The sequence below is a fragment of the Nilaparvata lugens genome, chromosome 11, assembly GCF_014356525.2.
Source record: "Nilaparvata lugens isolate BPH chromosome 11, ASM1435652v1, whole genome shotgun sequence".
In the NCBI taxonomy this organism is placed as follows: domain Eukaryota; kingdom Metazoa; phylum Arthropoda; class Insecta; order Hemiptera; family Delphacidae; genus Nilaparvata; species Nilaparvata lugens.
Genome location: NC_052514.1, coordinates 31,926,805 through 31,953,965, shown reverse-complemented (window position 1 = coordinate 31,953,965; position 27,161 = coordinate 31,926,805). Strand labels below are relative to the sequence as shown.

The following is a 27,161-nucleotide window of genomic DNA, read 5'->3' as shown; positions in this document are numbered from 1 at the left end:
ATACTTTTCTTAATGCTGTTGAGCAAATCCTTAAAAAACAATAACGCTTTGCATTTTCAAAGGTATCAGAAGAACCTATAAAATTTTTAAGATATTCTATCAAAACTAGTTTATGGATTATGCTCTTGAAAATAACAATAATTTGGACGATCTCTTCTTGAAAAAAATATAAGTGAATTTATATGAGTCCTCTTAATGTTGTTGAGCAAATCCTTAAAAAACAATGACGCTTTGCATTTTCAAAGGTATCAGAAAAGCCTATAAAATTGTTTAGAAATCATATCAAAACTAGTTTTTGGATTATGTTATTGAACATTCATTCAAACTTTTCAAAACATTAATTTCTGATACACATGGAGTTATTCCATGAGATATCTTAATCTGAATACATGGAGATCCTGACATATCAATTCATAATTTCTCATGTGTGATTTCCTTCAATTTTGTGTAGCCCTACTCTAATAGCTTGTGAAGAAATTGTGTTTCTAGCTAGAAGATGTGTCAGCTCACCTTCTATAGGCTACTCTCAGGCTCAACTTTTGCATGTTATTACCGGTATTTGTACAAGTTTTTTTGCCTTCTGCTATCTTCATTGTGTAGTAAGGAAATGGATGAATTTGATTTGAAAATATTTTGAATAATTCAACAAACATGATCTGCATCTTGATAAAAACAGTGACTATTATCTGCATTTCACAAGCTTTTTGTCAGATTATTTTCATTGTATGAAATCGTATTGTGAAAAAAGTAAAAGAAGATTGATTTGGAACCTACTTCATCAATCTAGTATAATCCTGAATTTTAATGGAAACATTCAATGGAAATAATATTGACTATCGATGGTAATTATGCAATATAGTTTTTTATTGTATTGTGAGAAGGATTTGTATTGTGTGAAGGATTTGTGAGAAGTATTGTATATGGCTTTGATTTGAGACTCTCATAATCAATTCAACACAATCTTGAATTTCATTAGAAATTCCGGATATATAATGTACTGTACTTAGGTCTACTTGAAAATGAACTAAATCTAATTTGAAACCTCAACCTGCATGGATTATCTAACACAATCCTGCATTTCGATAAAAATATTTAAAAGCAGAAATTGAGCAACACCGAAGACTGATAACTAGCAAAACTATATGAAACATGTTTGAGCTTTTCCTGACCTCGTAAGTGCAAAAATTGACATTCACTGGCATTTCTATATGTTTTCCAAGCTTGTGTTCTTTGTAATGTGTTGTATGGTGAAAAAAGTTGTTTTATCTTACTTTATTAATCCAACATAGGCTATCATTAAAAATACTCCAGAGAAGAAATTGATTCGATTTGAAACCTACATAATTAGTAATCAATTATTGCTTTGAAACTCACACAATCTATCCAACACGATCCTGCATTTCATCAAAAATACTCTAAGAATTAAATGAATTCCATTTGAAAGCTACATAATTCATCTAATACAATCCTGCATTTCAATGTGAACATTCAGAAGCAGAAATTTAACAACACCGAAGGCAAGCTACCATAACAGTGAGCCAATTTGCAGTTTTTCTAACCTTGGAAGTGTGATCTGCATCTTGTCCCACTGACAGGCGGCTGACGACTCATCATGCGGCGTGATGTAGTCATCCAGCGTCGATGGGTTGATGGGCGTGGTCGAACGGGGCCTCTCGATCGGATAGGTTTTCACTTCGGAGACGCGCTGCTTGATTGGGATCATGGGATGCGCTAAAGACCTGTCAACACAATCGTTTATTAATAGAGTGTAATGGGGAAAATTACCAATAATTGATAATAATAATTATTTATTATTAAATATTATTATAATAATATATCAATAATTATTATTGGATGTATGTTACAGGGAGAACAGTAGCCTATTTACAAGCAAAATCTATAGGGTGTAGGTCCACATAGTATTCCAGCACTTTGACCTGCCTCAGAACAATTTAGGAAGCTTGTGAAACTGAAACAGATCAACGACAGATGTACGTAATGTGTGTGACATATTATTTGTTGACAAGAAAATAGGATGACGAGTAAGGTAAGTGATAAAATAGTATTTTTTAGTGAGTGAATATATAGAAAATCCTGTTTCTGTTTTACATGACTCAGAAAACTTTAACCTGAAGGTGAAAAGAAGGTGATTTTTGCTCTGTTGTTTGTTTTTCAATATTTGTATGAAATGAGGTCCACATTCAATCATTAGAAGACCCACAGTACCATGGCCACCTCTAATACAAGGCCCCGGCCTACGATATTGCAACGTCGCAGCGTAGGCCTAGAATCTAATACATGATTGGTGAAAGAGATCAGCTGGTATTTTTTTAAATCTTTTTCCACATTCATGTATTAGATTCTAGGCCTACACTGCGACGTTGCAATATCGTAGGCCGGGGCCTTGTATTAGAGGTGGCTATGACAGTACTCTTCCTATAGGAGATATAAATTACCAGCAAACGCCAGTAAGCTATTAGTTAAGGTGAGTTTTTCATTAAAATTATAACAACTTCATACATTTTTTTTTTGAAAAGTAATGCCAATGTATATGCTTTGTTGTGTTAACAATACTAAGATCTGGGTGCACAAATCATGGATTGTTTTTAAAAAGTGAAGCCATGCAATATTAGTCTATGTAAATATAGGGTAATAATGAGTAGAGCCATAAAAATCGATAACCAAATTTTTCTCCTACCAAGCTTGCTTCGAAAAACAAGCTACTCATAGTGTATCATAATGAAACTCCTACGACTTATTGTTGGTCATGCTATCTTCATCAAATTCATTACGAGTAGAATCAGTTGTTGCTGGAGCAGCAATCTCTTTCTAACTATTCTCTATTCATCTGTATCAGTCCTGTTTATTATATATGTAATTAGCTGAAAGGTGGTCTTTTTCCTTAGAAATGTATTATCATTACTTACTTTTACCAGGACCACCTGAATATTTAGTAGGTCCTGCTTATACCTACAATACCTACTATTATTTCATTCTACTTGGTGATTTTTTATAAATATGTTGTGTTTACTGTCAACTATAAAGTCACAATTTATATTCCTTGAACTTTCCTTACTGCATTCATTAAAAATGTGATTGTGATGGTGAGAATATTTTTTATCCACACAAATTAATGTAAATTCGTGAGTGAAATGAACGCAAACTGAACATGAGATGATGGAATTGCACGGCATACTTATTGATTAATGACATCAAAACATAAATTGAATAATATTAAATGAAAGAATGATATCGATACATGGATACATACTCCTCCTTCAAAATTGAAATTTCCTTAAATGAGCTTGATAAAAACTGACCTAAAAACTTGAATACATCACAATTACTTGTAATCCCAATCTAAAATTATGGAATATGAGTTGAACAATCAACAATGATGCATGGTACGATGATGTTCAAAATGTTCTTTTGTATCAGTGCATGATGCATTTGTTTGTGTATCATTCTAGGTGCCTGAAAATTCTATTTGATACACAATGCACATGCTCTCATAATTTTGCTGAGTCTGAAAAATCCTAGAGAAAAATTAATGTTAGTGCATGTGTTTTATACAATCATTCTGCAATAATTACTAGAGAAAATATGCCAATGTCAATATATTAATAACTCAATCGTAGAATTGGGTCAAAAAATATTGGATGAAAATCGAATTAATTTGTTATAATGTAAGAGTTTTCCTCATCATATTACATCAATTTCTCAAATAGAAATTATCACATATATATTTAAATCTATGAACAAACATAATTCATGATTTTTAATTCGCAGAATATGAATAAATATTTGTATGAAACATATTTGATGAGTTTCCTTAAAACATAATGTAACAATATAAGAAACTTATTCTTGAAATAATACATGGGATATATGGAAAAGTAAACTAATATCATGATATTAATCGAGGAACTTTCAAAAATGAAGGAACCTGCTCCTTACATTCCATGAATGCACGAGTGTATTTACACAGGAGTGAACACCAATAATTTTGACAAAGAATAATACACTTATCTATTAATTATTGTACTGACTGGTTCAAATAGGGTTGATTTAAAATTTTAGTAGTAGAAGTATAATTTCCTAAGTTGTAGTTGGTGTGCTATCATTTCACAAAAGCAATCTGTAAATGAAACAGTCATAAAATGCAAATAGAAATAATATTTTTTGTCAACTGATTCTTATAATATATCATGATAATATATTGTGATAGTCATTGTACAACTGTGATACAAGTTAATTTGTTGGTCTTCCTTTGAAAACCAGTGTAAAATCAAGTTTGAAAGAAGGTAAATTGTGGATAATGGAATAATCCTTAAGGAATACTTATCATTTCAATTATACACTTGAAAAAGGAAATAAGAGGATATGGTGATCAACACCAAATAGGCTAGTTAATTGGGGGGAAAAAGGAATAATATGCAATGATAGAATAATTAGAATTACCATATCACAGAAAATCAAATCAACACTGTAATTTCAGATGTTGATAGAAAAATTGGTTGAAATAATATATTAATATGATATATTTCATCAGCGATACATTTATACAAAAATATACAACAAGTTTGAAATATTGCAGTAAGTTTTTTAAATGTGTTATACTGTCTCAATATTATTTGAAAAAACGTGAAGAAATAGTGAATTAAGAAGTAAATATGTAGAAAGAGCATGCGAACAGTTAAGAATAAAAATATAGAAGAATATTAAGCACAAGTTATTGAAAGATTAAATGAAATCACGAATAGAGAAAAAAATCCAAGACCAATATTTATAATGGCGTAGCCTAACAAAGCTTATTAGTTGTATCATCCAATGGAATTTCAAATGTATTGTGCTACAGTTATATGACATGAATTATGGATAGAATAAAATATTTAAAAGTGTCAATATTCTCAAATTCAGTAGTAATTTAACTCAGTTTGATTGACATAATGTATCAACATCTACTGGTATTATCAACATGCAATATCTCCAGTAATAATTCATTGATATCCAAATAATTGAATCAAGATAAATGTAAATTATTGACGATTTTATTGAAGTAATTGTATGATTGAGAAACTTGACCATCACCAAAATACTAAGAAAATAGCAGAATGGCAAAGAATAAAATTAATTCATCAGATGTAAATTATTCAGTTTGAGAAAAACAAATTTTGCATAACAAAATCTTCACAAGCTCATTAAGATGAAACATTTGAATCGAATAATACTGATGATAATGGAGTTCAATCACTAAGCTGTAAACTCCCTCGTACACAGCCAAATTGAAAAATGAAATTAAAACAATCAATCAATTGAATTTGTAAAAGCTGAATTAACCAGAACAAAATCTATTCAGTATCATTTCATCTCCATTTTCCTAGCGATTCAGCCAATTTTCAAGATTTTTACATCCATTAATTTGAAAAAAAGCTGAGGTACTGTAAAAAATGATGAAATATGCCATGACATTATTACTCAGTCATAATTGAAAAAATTGAATTTGAAAGAAGCAGTATGTTGAATTGAAAAATCTATGAAAATGCATTTGAAGAGTGGCAATGGTGGTTATAATAAGTATAAATTATAGTAAAAATATATGCGGCTTTATTATCGTCGGCTATCAGTGTGTTATCAGTCTAACTCCAATTCCGGACAAAATATTGCGAAATTACAAGAAAATGCGTATTAAAAACAAACTAGGAAAATAATTTTGATGGATGAAATTGAGTCAGTAATAGCATAGAGAAACAATAGCGTAAGTAGATATCCCATGGTATAGGGTGTTTATGTTGCAACTTTTACTGTTATCTCAAGCCGATTACTGTCGATTATTGTCGATTTTTACTGTTTTGTTGGGGTGAGAGTGTATGAACGGCACAGTATGAGAGACTACGAGCGTCACACAGCTTCACGGGAAAGAACTACGTGGATAAGTGAACAAATATTGACATTTCCAAGCATTTTATCTTTGAAGAGGAAAATTTATTATTTTATTCATATTACTCGTATTTACGATCTGTGGCAGGGAAATGCCTCTGGTGTTTCGGTGGCACAATACTGGACACGACAACTTTAATGCCTTATTGCTTGGACACGAATAAGTAAATTAAGTATTATCTTATTCAATTTATCTTTTAAACATTATTTATCTTTTAACTTATATTTATCTTATTCAGTTCTTCCAGTTCTATTGCACTCTTGCGTGGAATGGAGTTAGCCAGCTAACACATGTAGCCGACAAGAGTAATAAGTGGAAATAACTAGTTTTACATCTACTATGAAACAGTTTGTAGTGATATTGAAGACTGACCGTTCCTGAGGCAGTGTGGTGGGCACATAAGGCAGTTCGTCCTCAATGGAGTCCGGCTGGTGCACGAGGCCCTTCTTCTCCTGATCGTCGGCGCCATTTTCATGCGGCGGCAGAGGCAGAGCATCCGAGTCCGGTTCAGATTCAGACGACTTGCGTTCGTCGGAGCCAGTAGTGGCGGCCAGTAGCGGGGCCTTGGCTGCTGCTACTGGCTGCAACATGTCGACGTCGTCTGTTGCTGTTTGTGTGTTGGTAGTGGGTGTGAGTGGTTGTTGAGGGTGGTGAATCTCCTCCTCCGCCGCCTCCTGAGGTGGTGGTGGGGGTGGTAGCTGCTCCTCCTCTGCAACTGTTCACCTCATTATGTTGGCAACACTTACTCGCTACGGCATTTCGACGTAAAGCACACATAGAGCAGAATCGATAGGAGGACAACAAACAGAGACAGCAAATAGATAGATAGAGGAAGTTGTGATGGAGTAGTACCAGAATGAGTGATGACGTCAGCGGCCACTATGATGGTGCCTTCGGCGCCACTCCACGTTCTAGTCATCGATGATGAGTCATCAGCCGACGAGGGCGTTTTGCTGACTGCGCTATCTCGCTTGCCCGCCTCTGCACTCGCTGCTGGAGTCTCCTTGAACCTCCTCTTGGGAGGCGACGGAGGCTGCTCTTTCCTCCTCGGAGGAGGCACATCCTTAGATCGAGGACTCGCTCCCTCGGGAGGCCCTCCCGGTGGAGCCGATTTCGACCGAGTCTCCTTGACAGGTGGCTGCTCCAACGACTGAGCAACCACTACTTTTTCCACAACCTTCTCCTCAACTGGTTTCGGCTGGTATTGTTTCTGCATCTCAGCCAGCTCTTCTTCGGGTCGGGTGCTGATCATTTTGCCGGAAACCGGGTCGTAGATCATCAGTGGCTCCGCTATGCTGTCGGGGGAGTGCAGCGGTATCACAATGGCGTCTGGACCGGTGTCCTGTCGTTTCTTGTCCTGAAACATAAAACAGAATGAATGAGTACTTCAAAAATAATAGGTTGTTACAAAACTACGGGAACAAGGAAATACTAAATAATCTTAGATATAAATTAGGTCTTAGATATTAGTTATTTGTGTTATGATGAGAGTTGTTCTATTATGTACAATATTATTGTGTTTTGTGTATCAATATCTTGTTTTTTATATTATTGTATGACTATTGTCGATATGGTGCTTGTCACTATCCATGACATGATTGGAAAGAAGTAAACATAATTCATACTATCTGAGTATAAGTGAGAATATTAAGTCTCCTGGAAAAAGTCAAATAATCAACATGTAGGGCACTATGAAAAACAAAAAATGTTGAAGAATCATGAAAGGACTCATCAAAAATATATTATAGCATTACCTTTTATATAAGAATAATAAGGAATTACAGTATTTAAATGTTATAAAACCTGAGGATAAGTCTCCTCAAGAACTGAATTACATTTTGAATGCTAGAAATTGAAGAATTATTACCTCTCAATTCATTCATTCAAATAATTTTGTGATAGATAATGATAATATCGAGTGACCTCGTTGGCTCAAATCTGGTGTCAGAGTTTTCAGATCGCACTTGATCAAGACGTAAATTAGACATTGTGATAGATAAAAAAGTCATTAAAATTTTTATTGAACATGGAATAATTCTATGGGAATCCCAAATAAATTGCTACTATATCTACCCCTGAAGACTTCTGCTATATTAATGTTAAATTCGATGCATTATTTATAGGTAGTTTCTAACAATAATTACATAAACTAAATGCATACAATTGTCAATTCATCAATCTGCGAATGATTAACTCATGAGAAATTGGGCTGAGAGCTTAGTTGTGTCAATAAATCGACGTCATAGGGTATCTCAACAATCTAATCTTGAGAATTGAAGTGGAGTGTTGGAAGAAGCCATACATCAGAGTTTATTCAAAGAGTAGAGATCAGTAACCTCAGCTTTCATTTGAAAGGTTTCCTTCTTCACTTTCTGTTTCTCTCCAGAATTTTCTCTCTTCAAGTAATTATCTATTGATTTACAAGTTCCAAATTTATTCAATAAATCTATAATGAATCTGCTGGAAGTTCAACAATCAATCTGACAATTATTGTTCAAGTGAAATTGAAATTCTAATTCACATTTCCAAACTAACAACAATCGATTTTAAAGTTATTACAAGTAGGGATTAAGCCTCATTAAAGTGTGAAAATCAAAAGAAATGATAACTTCGTGTTTTCAAATAAACAGCAATAAACTGTCGGTCCTGGCTGGAGTATGACAGTCGTAATGCCCATTGAGGGCTTAAATGATATATTCAGGCGAGATGGAACTTCCGTCAGGACCACCAATAAAGCCCATACAAATATTATTTAACAGCAATCTCTGGTTAATAGATAGGGAAAGATCACGAAATTCTGGAGCGAGAATTATGTTAATTGAAGAAACATCTGACCTGACTAAACGTGAATTCGACATTGGTGATCTTCGGATCCAGACTGACGTGTCTTTCCGATTCAGCGCTTTTTCTCCTCGTCGATTCTCGTTCTTTTCCACTTCCACCTTTCTTAAACAACGATGTGAACACAGATTTGTTTTTAGAATCTTTTCTAGTTTTCGAGTCAGCAGAATCTGAAACAGAGAAATTTGTTCATGCAATGATAAGTGATCAAAAACAAAGTGATGTTTCACTGTTGCAAACGCCATTGATTCTCGTTTTCCAGTCAGCTTTATCCTAATTTATTTCATCGTTTCATACTATTAGTTTTGAAAGCTATTACATTAAAAACGGAAGTTCCTCTAAATTTCGTTATTTTCCGAAAATTTGACACGTTTTTGAAAAATTGTAACTCAGTACTCAATGAAGATAGAGAGCTTCGAATATTATTTCATTCTATTATCTAGAAAAATCAGGAGTGATTTTTTCTGAACGACGGCTCAATTTTGCGAGAATCGCAGAAAACTGGAAAAGGAAACGCAAATCTGTGATTTTTGGGGCATTCTGTACGAAAAGCCACGGATAGAAGGTAAAGGTTTTGTATTTAATTTGTCCAATACTCCAGAATCATTGTAAGAGAAAATCAACATGTTCGGATTTTTTTTCCACCAAGAAGTACCTGGTGACTGGACTATGATTCAAGATTGTTAATGAGACAAGTTAAGGTTTAATATTTTACAACTTATACTGCACAAATGGTTCTAAATTTCGAAAAAATTGAATTATATTGCTGAAACTTACTGGAAGTTCTGCTTTTTGTGCTGCCGGAAGACTCGGAGCTGCGCCGGAAGAGCGAACCCCGTCCGAGTGAGGCGGCGGGGGAAGGGGTGCGGGACCCATCCCGCATCGATCCCGTCGATTTCGACGTCCGACCCAGATCCAAGGTACCCGATCCTAAACACCAAACAACAAACAATTATAATGAATATTTTGTTTTTATTAGTGTTAGCTTATGACCCTTATTCACTCTTTTCTAAATCAGAGGCTTAGAAACTACCGCAGTACTACTAGTCAAGGTCTATTTAATACAGGTCATGACACGATCCCGTGTTGCATTGCAAAAACGCCATTTTGTGGGGTTCTAGTTCACCAGCTATTTTCAAATTTAGTAGCTGTTATCATTAGAGAGTAAACAACATGATGTGTTATTTGTAATATTTTTCAAGGGACATTGCTCGGCTTTGGATAGTAAAATAAATTCTTCCGACATAATAATAGAATTTAGATTACAACTAGGAACTGAATTGTTGATTTTTCGATTAAATTGATTGGGAACTTTCAACTGTTTTTGAGGTTAGCCTCTTGTCCCAATGCCTTATGAATGACATGTTACAAGAATAAGAACAATTCTTAATAATAAATAAATAAAAGATTATTGAACCATTTATTGACCGAGCGAAGTGAGGTCTAAGAGCTTGTTCACATGACAGCGATTTACGCTCGGTTGTCGCTCGATTGGCAAATCGCGATTATTGATAAATAATTACTAGGTACAACATCTATGTACTCAATCTTAATATCTTAATCTATGTACTTAATCACTATATTACTCTTAAACATATATTACTGCTCTGATCGAAACCGCTCGGTTGACTGAAGACATGTGTATGCTCTCATGCCTGCTCTAGTATATCGAGCCGCCCGGCAACCGAGCGGTTGTAGTCTGAGACTACAACCGCCGCGATTCGCCGGCGACTACTAAAATCGAGCGATGCATGAGTACGGCACCATGTGTTTCCCTATACCTGGCAATCGCTCGGTTTGTCAACCGCGCGACAACCGAACGTAAATCGCTGTCATGTGAACAGGCTCTAAGATTCAAGTCGACGGTTTGGCATTTCTCTTAAAGTTTAAATGTTTGAATGTTTATTGTTTATATGTTGCGCATTTAAGGCGAAACGCGGTAATAGGTTTTCATGAAATTTGACAGGTATGTTCCTTTTTTAATCGCGCGTCGACGTATATACAAGGTTTTTGGAAATTTTGCATTTCAAGGATAATATAAAAGGAAAAAGGAGCCTCCTTCATACGCCAATATTAGAGTAAAAATCTGGTGTGGCGCACTCACACAACTTTCCTTGCCGTTATGAAAATTGATCACCTGACGCTAGCGTTCCCGCGCATCTCAAGTCTACTATTCAAAGATTTGAGCCAGCTGGTGACAGGGCAATAACGCTGGAGAAACACGAGGTTGCTATCTCTTCATAGTGTTATCTGCTATCTCATCATTTAATAGAATCAACAGTTGCCAACAGTTTGCAATTGGATAATCACATTTTCTCGAATTTCGAGCTTATTTTTAATTTTAGCTGAAAATGTCACTTAACATTAATTGTAGAGATTCTCATGCTCAATCTAATCCACTTGAAATTTTTTGTTTAAATTGTATCTGAAGCCTTATAATTGAGAATCTAAAATCGAATTTGCATAGATGGGGCGGAGCTCCTGAAATTTTTACAGATATGGGACTAGTGGCAATTGATAGAGCTTATCAATGACTTTTTTAGGTATAAATCTGATCAAAATCGTTGGAGCCGTTTTCGAGAAAATCACGAAAAACCCTGTTTTTGACAACATTTTCGCCATTTTAGCCGCCATCTTGAATTGCATTTGATCGAAATTGTTCGTGTCGGATCCTTATAGGGGAAGGACCTTAAGTTTAAAATTTCAAGTCATTCCGTTAATTGGGAGATGAGATATCGTGTACACAGACGCACATACACATACACTCATACACACACACACACACACACACACACACACACACACACACACATACAGACCAATACCCAAAAACCACTTTTTTGGACTCAGGGGACCTTGAAACGTATAGAAATATAGAAATTGGGGTACCTTAATTTTTTTCGGAAAGCAATACTTTCCTTACCTATGGTAATAGGGCAAGGAAAGTAAAAATCAGACTATAGAATTATTCACCATAAATCAGCTGACAAGTGATTACACAGATGTGTGGAGAAGCCAGTCTATTGCTGTATTTCCATAAGGTCTATAGTTTCAATCAGGTACTTGTGGATGAGAATACTGCGTGAGGTCTACTGTTCACAGAACTACTAGTTATTGAAATTTCATAATTAAAAAATCGAAAACCTGAATTTACATAGTATCTGAACCAAAATATTGTTTTTAAAATGCATAATGCATGATTTTGTTACGAGCAAATTGAATTAGATTGGATTTCCAAAATAATGTACCGACATAAAAACCGCACAAAATGGCCTCCTCCGTAAGAAAAACGGGTGTCTTGACCTGGTTTTTATAGACCTTGCTACTTGTACCAATAAAAACTGCTTCCTGTATAATTCTCATATGCCAATTTTCAACTTCAGCTGTTCCATTGCTTGTCTCCATTCTTTTGTGACCAGACACGGCAGGCCTCCACTGATCTGTCAGTTGTCATTATTACTATTATTTCCTGTTTGAGGTGTACCCCAAGCCCCCAAAGGAGAGAGACGAGCGATTTTTCCAGAGTGACTTCTCCACATGTCTAATGACTCCTACTTTTATGTCTCCGACATAAGACTGGTTACAGAGCTCGACCGACCGTCAGTGCGTATGTACCATCCTGACCGTACGCATCGATGAATCAGTTTTACCCATTCAGAGCTCGACCGACCGTCAGTGCGTATGCACCATCCTGACCATACATCAGTTTTTCTGACTCACAAAATGGACGCCTTTACAGATTATTATTGCAGCTTATTATCTTTGTAAACGAAAGATTAAAAGACGTAGATATCAAGTTCACCCGATGGTCGCCTAAAGAGCATTTCAAAGTGAATTTAGTACCATTATATACATCATTTCATGGGGTGAAGATACATTTTTCAAGTACCTCAGAATGTTCATCAGAAATTTTGATGAATTATTTCGAGCTTGTATCACCATTGGGAATACTTGCAGTCACTTTAAGCTACGGATCAAATAAATGTAGATAATATTAATAATATATTATTTTTCCAATAAAAAATTTAGAAATGATTGAATAAATGTATAGAAAAACTCTGAATTAAAATATGACACTATCAATTGGATTCACTCATTATAAATGTATAGAAAAACTCTGAATTAAAATATGACACTATTAATTGAATTCACTCATTATGCTATTAAATTCAATATCAGCTGATTGTCGGGCAGAGGTGTCAGCACATTGGTTATGTTGCGATCGGGCCACTGATCAGTACAGCTCTGAAAGCTTCTATTTGTTTCAATAGCGCGTCAGTCGACCGATGGAACGGATGCGCACGAGTTCGACCGATGGTCTTCGTACGCTGTATAAAACGCATGGTCCTGACTGTGCGCATGCGTGCCGTCAGTCCTGCTCTGAACGGATACATGGAATATCTATGGAAAAGACAAGCGCGACCGACGTACGCACTGACGGTCGGTCGAGCTCTGTAACCGGCCTAAAGCTCTGGAAACGTCCATGACTAAAAGAATCTCAATATGATTTCTATTGATAGAATGTCTACTACAGAGTATTGTAATGATCTTCAACTAAACTATTCACAAACAAACAGGAAGTAATTCGATCACTCACTCTGGATTCAATTGAACTGAAAGCTGCAGCAATTTAATTTTTTTATCAGCCACTCTCTAGGGTTTTTGTCAAATGAAGCATGCGACAATTCTTCGGCTTCGGAATGCCATGATGAAATTCTTGTCTAGATAAAGTCATCCAATTTTAATTTTTCCAGTTTATATTTCACTTTAGCTGTAATAGATCGTATGATGCATATCAGGGTTCAAAAGTTTCTCTTAAGATTAGCTCTACCACATTGTTATTAATAATTGTGGCGTGCGTGGCGAGCATGACAGTGCTCTCCAGTAGCGCTGCCACCACCAGGTTTTTAGGGTCCTGGGCCCTGCTACTTTTATAGGATAATATTATTAAATAAATACGCAAATTCACTAAAACAATCTCACTCTATTGAAAAAATCCCATAACAAACATCTATAGGCTACTCTCTCTCTCTCTCTCTCTCTCTCTCTCTCTCTCTCTCTCTCTGTGGACATATCAATGTCCCAAAGAATGGACATTGATATGTCCAAAGCTCCGCCAATTTATGTAGATGCTAACAATATGATTATTATCTATAGTTATTATATTACAAATTGCTTTTTTCATCATAATTATACAGTTCAATAGTTATTTTCTTAGTCTATATTATGTAAATTCATCTATAATTTTGCTGTATTGTAAGCTATTGTATATAAGTGTATAAGCCAGTGCCGTGCTACCAATTTTTCCTTAAATCGGTTGGAATAGCATTCCACCTATTAACCTAAGGATAGTTGTCGGCCCAATGAAATAGATTCTTGATAAATTGTGAATGGATCTATCGCCTATGAATGAGAAATCCAGTTTTCAGAGCAAATGAACTTATAATCTTCAGATGAATTTATACAAATACACAAGAACTATTTTAAGCCTAATAATTAGAGTAACTACGAACTAAAATACTTATCTAGTTTACAGTTGAAAAACAGTGGCTATTGGCTTGAATACACAAATAGCTATATATTAACAAAATAGAACACAATAAACTGTTTAAAACGCAATTTAAAACATTAATAAACGAAAATGATTCAGAGCAAAATTTTACAACAACACACGTAGCCAGCCATTTTTCTAGAGAGGGCAGAACAGGAAAAACCTAAGTTACAAGTCACAAAGCCAACGCCTTGTTCGGTATAGATTTTACAGACACGTCACCAAAAAATTATAACTTACAAGTTTAGAATTCACATTCTACATCTGTTCTCAATAAAACTTTATTTTGAAACTGTTATTTTAAACTTTCATATATATTCTCTATTTAAATAAACTATTATTCTGTCTCAGCCTCGGTGACACCATGGAACAATGCAACAATCATTTAAAGAAAAATTTAAAGAAAAAAAAATTACATTGACCCTAATGAAAATTGTTGAAATTTAAATTTGGAACAGTAACAATTTTTTCTAGAAAAACATTACATGTCATCCTATAATATTGAAATTATTATAAAAATTCATCAATAGCGTTTGTTATATATTTCAAACAATATTTCAAAATATAGAATATCAATATTACTTTTGATTTAGCTTTATAATTTAAAGGAAAATATCTCAACAGAAAGTTTATATGTAAAGAATAGTTTTTTGAAATTGCACATAAATTTAATAGATAGAAAAATTCAATTTTTTTTTTATTGCAAAAAAATTAGTATGTGAATGAAAAATTTATTATTATTATTATATATTTTTATTTTTAAATGAATTGATGAATTGTTACATTTAATTTTCACACAAAACCTCAACAAATCAAAAAATGTTCATTTCTTTCACTATTGATGTGGTTGATTTTATTGATGCACATTTTGGAAAACAGTCCGTTAAGGCACTCAGTATGATTTTCAGTTAAGTGTGACTCCAATGTGATGACGTTAGTGTTGGGCTGATCTGAATGCACGTAGTGTTGGGCTGATACTTGTAGTAAACTGATGCATATCAAACTCGATACAGGTGACATCTCAGTTAGCATTGCTTCATGCTTGTAGTAGACGGCTGCATTCCAAATTCAATACAGAGTCACGTAAATTTTGTATCATATAATTATACAATGTACATTTCAGGCTTGAAATGACAATGTAATTCGTTTTTTTTTGGAAAAGAGATAGATGCTGCATACAGGATTAATTTAGGTGAGGATTAATTTAGGTAAGGTTTGGTTTTTTGATATTTTCAGCTTTCAAGGTTTAGAGTTCTGCATACAGGAATAATTTAGGAGAGGATTTTTGAATCAATTCTTTCTGATACTGTGACTGTTATTCTGAATTCAAAGTTGTGAATGTGAACATGGATGGCAATTACCTCCAGGTAATGTAGTAGTGTTGAAGTTTGAGATACAAAGTCAGCAATAGCGTTGGCATTGTTATTGGCGTATGCTTTGGTGTCGGCATTGATTTTGGCATTGGCATCAGCATTGGCGCAGGCATAGGCATTGGTATCAGCATTGGCGCAGATTTTGGCATTGGCGCAGGCATTGGCGTAGCTATTGGCATCGGCGTAGATTTTGGCATTTTGGCGTAGTTATTGGTGTAGATATTGGCGTAGATATTGGCGTAGATATTGGCGTAGATATTGGCGTAGATATTGGCGTAGATATTGGCGTAGATATTGGCGTAGATATTGGCGTAGATATTGGCGTAGATATTGGCGTAGATATTGGCGTAGATATTGGCGTAGATATTGGCGTAGATATTGGCGTAGATATTGGCGTAGTTATTAGTGTAGGCATCAGCGTAGATTTTGGCGTAGTTATTGGTGTAGATATTGGCGTAGATATTGGCGTAGTTATGTCACACTAGTTCGAAAATCACCCAAATGTTCTTAACACTCTTCATGGCATTCACTTGTTGCTGATTTCGAGATTCACATGATAACTATTTCAATGTTAATGTCTGTGCTGTACTGTTATCTTAAAATGCTTATAAACTAAGAAGAAAATCTTGATTAGGCTATCAATACAATCTAATACACATGAAAATTATTTTTAAATATATATGAAATTGAAATTTGTTAACATCCTATTATACAGTCAGCAATACATAAATTGTGAAATATGGACATATCAATTACAAATTTTCACTAAAAAAAATTTCATTTCCATCTATTCACTGTTTAAATATCAAAATTTAATCCATTCTTCAAAATAGAAATAGAATTTCATAACACCCTGTATCATTATCAAAATTGTAAAAAAAAACATCAGATCATCACAACAAAATTAATTTCAATATATATTTCAATAATTTCAGACAATTGGTCTTCTATTCCAATCATTTCATAATATATCTGCATTTCATTATCATTTAATATAACATTCATTTATAGCAAGTTCATTTCACATTTATGATTATCATTCAGGGTTTCAAAATTATTTAGTTTTAATTTTGTGTTCAAAAATTGTATAAAAAGCAAATTATTTAATATTATTAATCATCGTTTGACAGATACTATAGTTTATTTCGACTTTTCAATGTTCTAAACACAAACTACATTTCATGACAAAACTTTACTATCAATCATTAAACAAGAAATCATTCAAAACATCAATAATATTTTGCTTCAAAGGCAATCAATATTCATAAGTAATCTGCATCTATGGCAATCAACATTATTAATCATTATTTTTGCATCTATGGTAATCAACATAAAGTAAAAACACAAAAATATTATCTCATTACTGCCTCTCTAAGTCATAACCTCTGTTATTCCTTCTTCAGGCAATAATGGGTTTCCATCTCAAAAAACAATCACATACCAGCAAAATTCTAATCAACAAACCCCACTAAAAATTCTACATACACTCCAGCATCCATTTCAAACGATAATCAATCATATCAAAATTTATAGAACAAACAGTTTTAAAATTGAAAAAAAATATCAATTACAAACACTTTAGAAAATTTTAGCCTTTAACTCATTTCAATTTATAATATAACACAACGTTTTTATTCAATAAAAACATTATTTCAAGCTAACTTTCATTAATAAATCACATATATATGGCTACAGAATTCATTAATACTTTCAAATTTGAAGTTTATTAATTATAATAACATAATTTATAATTTAAAGACTGTATAATAAGTACAAACATTTCAAGATTATAATACAAAGATGATCAAGATGAATAATGGGTAAATAAGTTCCCTAAAAAATACAAAAAGAGAAAAAGAAAACTGGGTAAATAAATTCCCTAAAACAATACAAAGAAGAGAAAGATTAATTTATTAGAGCCTATCCTACATGTCAGTACTGAACTTTCATGAGGAAGTATATTTAATAAAATATACTACTATGGAATTTTGTAAATTCCAAGTATGACTCTAATTGTTATAATTGTGAGCTATCACTCCCACAAAAACAACTGGTGAAGGAAAAAATGTTGACTATTGTGACTGGGTGGATAGTTCCTAGATGTCTGTAAGGCAATGTGATAGCAGACTCTAGTATCGGACCACAAAAACAAAAGTATGCAAAAGTTTTTTACAAACATTTGATGTTGCAGTCTTAAGGTTTTTATATCGCAAACAAGTAGGTCAGATAATCGAGTCCAGCCGTATGTGGTTCACGCCCACACCTCTAAAAGAATCACACCTACTTGTCTACCAAAAATCCAAAGTATTGGACAGCAAAGAAAAAATAAAATGCAAAATGGGTTAAAAGCCCAGAAGAAAACTATAACCTAATTACATATGGCTTATGGCACAATATGCAATGAAAGATGAGAACATTGGACAAAATTTGCTCTGAAAAACCTAATTACCTAATATAATACCTAAAAAAAAAATAGACATGATTAAAATATGTAATACATGATGAAAAAATATACCACAAGCAAACAATTCTTTACACTATAATGGATAGATTTTAGAAAAGTTAAGTTTTATCAACAATTTAAAGATTAGGAAAATAAGCTACTATTTCAACTTCCAAAATTATTCAGAAGAATACAAATTTAAATGACTATGGACAAGATGGTTAAGATATGCATCATAGAAGAAATTACTGAATATTACACAAAGACAGGAAAGAATCGAAAATTGAAAAGATTAAGGGCCAAGAAAAATAGGCTACAGGAAAGAAAAAAGACACAATTATGGACTCTTACCATACACTGTGTAGCGATTATGCTATTCTGAATCCCGGCATAACACAGGATTCCTAATCATTGTGTGTTGGGGAATACCCTTTCATCATGTGATTCACTGTCATCATCTTGTAAGTAAGCAACTTGAAACAACCTTTAAATACTAACACATCAATGGTGACTTTGCGTTTTGTTTTCTTCAAGAACATAGTTTTATTCATGGGTTCATTTGTTTCAACAAAGCCGTTTTGCCTACAAAAGTTAGTCATGTTCACTTGAGAATGCATAGCATACACCTTTTCAATTCTCAGTTGAAAGTTGAACTCATCAACTTGACTCAAAGCAACATTCATTTTGTTTACATTGTTCCTAACCTCTACAGAAACCTGTCTCATGTAATCATTCACTTTGTTAATAGTTTTCCTAACCTTCAATGTAGCAATATCACTTTCATGATAGTTGACTTTCAGTGAAGACAACTCCCTACCTACTTCTTTACTCAATTCTACTATCTCATTAGGGTTGACTTTTTCAACAACAGTAACTAGGCCTACATTGTCAGAAACTTGAATGAGTTGATCCTGTATCTTAACACTACTATTATCCTGCTTCAATTTGTTTTCATCTTCATGATTATCTTTCAATGTTTCATGTGCATTTTTCAATAGAAGGTTTATACTAACCTGCTCTAGTCTAATGCTAGCAAATTCTTGCTTCATCTCATCAAACCTAGCATTAAACTTAGATTTGCTCATCAATCTTGGCATTTTGCTCATCAAATCTAGAATTTTGCTCATCAAATCTAGCATCTTGTCTATCAAACTTTTGTGTTAAGAACTCTATAAGATTTATATCATTTTTAGCTCCTACCATACTTGTTTCATTTGATATTTCTACTACTTTCTCATGACTTGTTACATTTGAACCGTTTTCACTTACAGTTACACTATCGTTTGAGTCATTGTTTAAGGTTAGGTCTAAATCTTGTGATTCTTCATCTAAGTTTTGAATGTTTTCACTGGATAAAACTTCATTATTTTTATTGTAGTTTAATATTCTTCATTTCATTATAATTAGTATTAATTATAATTAATATTTTATGGTAATCTCATTACCTATTTAATTCTAAGTTCTTAGAATATTTATCTTTAGTTTTTACATTCTATTATTTGTGATGTTATGTTTTGTTGTAATGTGCAATGGGTCTTACTAGACCTAGCACTCAATAAAAATCAATCAATCAATCAATCAATCTCTCTGTGGACATATCAATGTCCCAAAGAATGGACATTGATATGTCCAAAGCTCCGCCAATTTATGTAGATGCATAACAATATGATTATTCTATAGTTATTATATTACAAATTGCTTTTTCATATCATATACAGTTCAATAGTTATTTTCTTAGTCTATATTATGTAAATTCATCTATAATTTTGCTGTATTGTAAGCTATTGTATATAAGTGTATAAGCCAGTATATATTGTAATCTACATAAATAAAGTACTCAATCAATCAATCAATCAATCAATCAATCTCTCTCTCTCTCTCTATATATATATATACAGTTCTCTATATCTCTCTCATATACAGTTCAATAGTTATTTTCTTAGTCTATATTATGTAAATTCATCTATAATTTTGCTGTATTGTAAGCTATTGTATATAAGTGTATAAGCCAGTATATATTGTAATCTACATAAATAAAGTAATCAATCAATCAATCAATCTCTCTCTCTCTCTCTCTCTCTAAACATAATCACTCCTCTATCCAATCACATTACTATAGTGAGGTCCACGTTATAATGACAGTATTTGATCCACTTTGGTGTTGCTATCCTTGTCTATTATTCGACAAGGCAGGTAGTACTATCCTTTCCTTGCTCCACAACGATGCCAAATCTGTTTTTAACAATGTAGAAAGATAATTAATCAATGCAGAGAATTGGCAACGCTGTTCTCCCATCTTAATCCACTGTCATTATAACGTGGATCTCACTATAGAAACTACATCTCACTATCTCACTTCCTCTAGCGCGTCTCAGAACGTTTACGTTCTCCCCCTAGTTTCGCCTCTACGCGGTCATCACTCTCTCAGCTCACCAGTTCAAAAGTCCAATTTGGTGGCCTGAGTGATGACTCCGCTATTCTAATAATTAATAACCTATGAGAGCGGGGTGTTTGAATTGTTACATAATGAATGGATATTTCATTAATAAATTATGGTAACTAAAATAATTTGAGACCTCAAATTCAATTAAAAGCCTCAATAACAGTTGCTCTGATGGAATTTCGAGTGGGGAAAAGCTTAATGTAGTTGTATCAATCAATCGAAATTTATATTCAGAACATACGTACACGAAAATATAAATTAAAATATGAATCTGAGTTCCCTTTTTAAATTCATTTTGTCACTAAATGTGTCGGCTATATAATGCCATTATAGGGACTTGCATTATATAGCCGACAAATGTAGTGACAAAATAGTTTTAAAAAGGGTACTCAGATTTATAGTTTTGTTTATATTCAAAAGTAGCCATTAAGAAAAAAGACAGTACATGAATGTCACAAAACTAAGAATTGAAAATACGTCATAAAGGTTATAGGAATTTATTCTTATTTTTCCCACTTCCAACATTATTCACTGCTCTGAAAGGTCTGAAACGATAATCACTAAACATATTCTTACACTAGACAGAAAAAATCAAAATCAATTTTTTACAATAAATCTATTTTAGCTTTCATTGAGTAAGAGATTTTTACAATAAATTTATTAGAGCTTTCATTAAGTAAGAGATTTTTCATCATTTTACTCAGAAACAAATTGCAAATATTCATAGGCCTTGTAAAAACTCAGTCACACAGACTTTGGTCTTTGCATTCTGGCGTCAAGCTCCTTTAGTTCGTAAGTTGTTCGCTCTGACGCTAGTTGTTTGTTAGTGCTAGTTGTCGTTCACACACTTTGTCTACTTCTAATTTTGTATATTTTTAGATGTGATTTTCTGATTTTATTCATTTCATTGTTCTAGTAATTTATATTGCAGTTTTCGTCATATTCTGCAATTATTCGAGCCATTTTGCATTGGTTCTGTGTCATTTTTATTTTCAATACCTCAATCGGCCTTCGGTGAGTATGATCGATAGACACTTCCGTTCTTGTCGCTTCCCAAGAAATTGCCTGTTCAAGGCTTCTCTTCTCGTTTCTTCAAATATGTAGCAATTTTATCCCTTTTCTATATCTTCAGCCCTTTTTTATATCTCCATCATCAGTAAACATTTTGTCGTTTGTGAAGTATTCTAAGCCTATGACAAAAAGGCAAAATAAAATCAGTCATTGTTTCTGTACAACGTTGTCTTTATTTAGAAAAATCATTATCACAGGTATCAACTTAGAACTATTACATTTTTTTAGATTTACAGTTACAATTCTTTTCAAACATTCTAGCTTCCAGAGTTAATTACAAATTGTATAACAGTTGTAATTTCAATTTGGCACTTTGTTGGGTCTGTGGTGCAAGAACTAGACAAGTATTAGTTCTTTTATCAAATTCTGTTTCTCACACCATACAGTCCACTCAAGTTATGTTGGCTTTACGACCCAACTTAGGCCAACCTGCGACACACCATGCCAAGTAGATAGAAGAAGAAGCTCATGGAGGAAGTTACAAAGAAAATTAATATGACGATGAAGAAGATGGACAAATGCATACTTTCCATTAACTTTTTCCTATAATCGATAAAAGCCATAAAACTACAACAATATATTTCAGCTAAAGTCATCATACTTATGCCTAAAAATACGTCCAAATAGAAAACTGTGGAAACCATTCTACTATTGGTATGGTAGGTACGAATTTTTGGGTGGAAAAATTCGTCCCTGAATACAACTTTAATTTCGTAGGAATTATTTGCTTCAATAAGTGTTGGTTCAACTGATATCACTTTGTAATCGGTGAAGTTACAAGACGGCAAACAGTCACAAGAATTATTCCCAGTAGAGTCGTAATGAGTCTTTTTGGCAACATTCAAGGCGCAGGAATTGTTTGCATCTGGACATATGTATGTTGTTTCATTATGTGGCATGAAAAACAGAACACAGCCGCATTCTTCCAATGAATTTTTTGTGGAGCACTCTATCAAGCAATTTTGATGTGTGTAATATTGGAAGAAATCCAACTTTTTTTCAGTTGTACCGAAGCATTGCTTGGAGGATGGGATTAAGTCTAGCAAAAGATGCAAATCAGTATCATGTAAGGGATATTGTAAAATTTGTTCAGGAGCAATGTTTATTTGAATGCGTGTTGATTCCTCGAGACGATGCCATCTCATGAAAGGACTTGGAACATCCCAAGGATTGTGAATTGTGAAAACATATCTGTTCATAATTTCCCCTCCAAGTATATTAACTCTGGATAATGGATGAAACCTTATTGAGCTTAACTGAGGTGCTGAATCTCCTACAAGAGCTGGATGATTACTCATATTCCTCAACCAAAGATTGTCATTTCCTTCAGACACGTTTATCTTTATCAAAGGAAATCTGTGTATTGTATCATTATGCGATTGAAACGTATACTTTTCGTCTTCCCATATCACTTCTTTGTCTTTATGGAAGAAATTCCGCACTGTTTCATTATTGTATATTCCTGAAGGTGGATACATATTACAAGATAAACAAAGTCCTCTGAAAGTGGTCGTTATGAAACAAAGTGATCCATATGTATCAATTGAAACGCTCAACTTAGGAAACACGTTGTCAAAGAATACACCGATACTTGAATCGGATAAGATGAATCTATTTTTCATGTGATTCAGTGTAAAATTCAAGTTCTGATATTTTTCGAAAGAAGACTTTTCTCTAGTAAGCCTGAAAATATCTGCAACTTTGTAGAATGTTTCAATTGTCTCTGGACTCTTCTTCAATGATTCAAGTAGTACATTTGGAATGAATGAAAAACCACAAACTGTTATTGCAGGATGTGGGAGTGTAAATATGTGTTCGGGAATATCAGCTACTTCAAGCGTCATAGCTCCTTTCCATTGAGATATCATTAGGCAGTGACTCTTACAGAACAAATACATCAAACTTATCAAAGCTATGGTCCATAAACAACGCTCAATCCAATGTCTATCTCGATCGAAAACATATTTGATCCCGTGAATTGATGTGTTGTCCAAAAACTTCCTCCAATGACTCCTACTTCTATATCTCCGACGTGAACCTCTGGAAACGTCCATGACTGAAAGAAGCTCAGTATGATTTCAATTTATAAAATACCCACTTCAGAGTATTGTAATGAACTTCAACAGAACTATTTACTAACAGAGAGGAACTTAGTCGATCACTCACTATGAATTCAATTGAACTGAGAGCTGCAGTGTTTTTATATTTTATCAGCCACTCTGCAGGTTTTTTGTCAAATGAAGCATGCAACAATTCATCGGCTTTGGAATCCCATGATGAAATTCTTGTCTAGATAAAGTCATCTAATCTGAATTTTTTCCACTTTATATTTCACTTCAGCTGTAATAGATCGTGTGATGCATATCATGATTCAAAACTCTCTAGGGTTTTTGTCAAATGAAGCATGCAACAATAACTCTTCGGCTTGGGCATCCCAAATAGAATTATTGTCTATATTACGTGAATCACCTAATCTGATTTTAAAAAAAATTTTATTCTAATCAAGCTTTAATAATGGATTGAGTGATGCGTATCAGGATTAAATGTTTTCTGTATTCAATATTCTATCATACTGTTATTAGTAATGGATGAATTAATTGTTATTCATTACTAATAGCAGTATGATAGAACTGATTACAGAAAAAATTTACTCCTGATACGCATCACACAATCAGCTAAATTCAAATAAATTAAACGCATTTTAGCTAAATTGAAATATAAACTGAGAAAAAAATTAATTAGATGACTTCATCTAGACAAGAATTTCATCATGGGATTCCAAAGCCAAAGAATTGTTGCATGCTTCATTTGACAAAAACCCAGGAGAGTGGCTGATAAAAAATAAAATTGCTGCAGCTTTCAGTTCAATTGAATCCAGAGTGAGTGATCGACTAAGTTCATTTTTATTAGTGAATAGTTCAGTTGAAGTTCATTACAATAATCTGTACTGGGTATTTTATAAATTGAAATCATATTGAGCTTCTTTCAGTCATGGACGTTTCCAGAGCTTCACGTCGGAGATATAGAATTAGGAGTCATTGGAAGAATTTTTTGGACAACACATCAATTCACGGGATCAAATATGTTTTCGATCGAGATAGTTTTGAGCATTACTTTTGGTCAATAGTTTTCATGCTTTTGATACTTTCGTTCATAACAATTTACAGTCTGAAAATAATTCAATGGAAAGAAGATAATATGACGCTTGAAGTAGCTGATATTCCCGAACACATATTTACACTCCCACATCCTGCAATAACAGTTTGTGGTTTTTCATTCATGCCAAAGGAAAAACTTGAATCAATGGAGAAGAGTCCTGAGACAGTTGAAGCATTCTACAAAGTTGCAGATATATTCAGGCTGACTAGAGAAAAGTATTTTTTAGAAAAATATAAGCACTTAAATTTTACACAGAATTACATGGAAAATAGATTCATTATATCCGATTCAAGTCTCGGTATATTCTTTGACAACGTGTTTCCAAAGTTGAACGTTTCAATTGATACATATGGATCACTTTGTTTCATAACGACCACTTTCAGAGGACTCTGTTCAACTTGTAATATGTTTCCACCTTCAAGAATATACAATAAAAACACTGTGCGGCGTTTTTTCCATACAGACAAAAAAGCGATATGGGAAGACGAAAAGTATACGTTTCAATCGCATGGTGATACAATACACGGATTTCCTTTGTTGAAAATAAATGTGTCTGAAGGAAATGACAATCTTTGGTTGAGGAATAGGTGTAATCATCCAGCTGTTGTAGGAGATTCAGCACCTCAGTTTAGCTTAATAAGGATTCATCCATTATCCGGAGTTAATATACTTGGAGGGGAGATTATGAACAGATATGTTTTCACAATTCACAATCCTTGGGATGTTCCAAGTCCTTTCATGAGATGGCATCGTCTCGAGGAATCAACACGCATTCAAATAAACATTGCACCTGAACAAATTTTACAATATCCCTTACATGATACTGATTTGCATCATTTGCTAGACTTAATCCCATCCTCCAAGCAATGCTTCGGTACAACTGAAAAAAAGTTGGATTTCTTCCAATATTACACACATCAAAATTGCTTGATAGAGTGCTCCACAAAAAATGCATTGGAAGAATGCGGCTGTGTTCTGTTTTTCATGCCACATAATGAAACAACATACATATGTCCAGATGCAAACAATTCCTGCGCGTTGAATGTTGCCAAAAAGACTCATTACGACTCTACTGGGAATAATTCTTGTGACTGTTTGCCGTCTTGTAACTTCACCGATTACAAAGTGATATCAGTTGAACCACCACTTACTGTTGCAAATAATTCGTACGAAATTGAAGTTGTTTTCAGGGATGATTTATTCCACCCAAAAATTCGTACCTATACCTACCATACCAATGATATAATGGATTCCACAGTTTTCTATTTAGACGTATTTTTAGGTGTAAGTATGATGACCATAGCCGAAATATTTTACTATAGTTTGCTGGCTGTTATTGATTATCGCAAAAAGTTATTGGAAATTTTCCTCTTCTGCTCCTTTTCCATCTTCTGTTCAGTTTCCTACAATTTCATTTTGCGCGTACCGTTATCATTTCTATTGAATCCTGTTGATAATTAAAATGATACATTATCAAGTGTCTCGTATCATGTTTCTGCCACGCTATTTATACCCTATGTATCTAGAATACATAGGATACATTGTATTCTAGGTACAATGGTTACGGTATATCTAGCGTGACACTGTACAACTACATTGAGCTATTCCCTACTGGAAATTTCAACAATGCAAGTTTTATCAAGGCTTCATTTTGAATTTGTGGAAAAGTAATTGGTGATTAGGTACTATCAAACGTTTTTGATGCTTAGGGAACTCATAAAGTGAATTTTTAATGCAATTGGCATTTTATTTGTTACTCATAGCTTATTGGTTGTGTTGTCTCTCGCTAGAGACTTGTGGTAGAGTTTGTACAGTCAACTGAGCCTCTTACTGTGAACTGAATATAGATACCGTATCATTTGCTACGGAATGTTTTTTTTAGAGAATCACTGTGATCTTGCTGAACTAGAAACAAAGTTAGGTTTTTGAACTTGTTATCCTAGTTCTAGTTCTAGTTATTCTTCTCCCCCTTTTTCTTGTTCTTGGTCTTGGCCAACTGCAGATAAAATGTATTATGTAATATTGTTATTGTATTTATCATATTGTTATTACTCCTATCGAAAATAAATTAATTTGAATTTGTATTATACAGTATCTTCCTTTGTAATTCATTTAATTCAATTTAGAAGTTTTTTTTAATTTAAAAATGATTTTTGTATGTGAATTGTAAATTGAGTGTATAACTGAAGAATGTTGAAGTGAACATAACCTAGATACATCTGGACTGTTGTATAAATTAGAATTGAAACCGTTTTGGGCGTGAGCCTGTAGTACTTTTCTGTAAGTTGTATAATTCTGAATAATTAAATAAATCATTGCTTCTGTAATTCTCCTCTTCC

General features: G+C 33.6%; 1 protein-coding gene across 6 annotated transcripts in view; it reads right to left on the bottom strand.

The window, feature by feature from the left end:
• The window catches only part of LOC111058948 (serine/arginine repetitive matrix protein 1), a 112,264-nt gene that overhangs the window by 9,412 nt on the left and 75,691 nt on the right, over nt 1-27,161 (bottom strand). For all 6 annotated transcript variants that reach the window (XM_039438227.1, XM_039438232.1, XM_039438226.1 and 3 more), the window contains 5 exons: nt 9,560-9,712; nt 8,777-8,952; nt 6,794-7,298; nt 6,314-6,656; nt 1,560-1,739 (listed from right to left, as the gene is read on the bottom strand). In XM_039438227.1, coding sequence (XP_039294161.1) covers nt 1,560-1,739; nt 6,314-6,656; nt 6,794-7,298; nt 8,777-8,952; nt 9,560-9,712 — 1,357 coding nt within the window. The remainder of the gene's footprint in view (nt 1-1,559; nt 1,740-6,313; nt 6,657-6,793; nt 7,299-8,776; nt 8,953-9,559; nt 9,713-27,161) is intronic.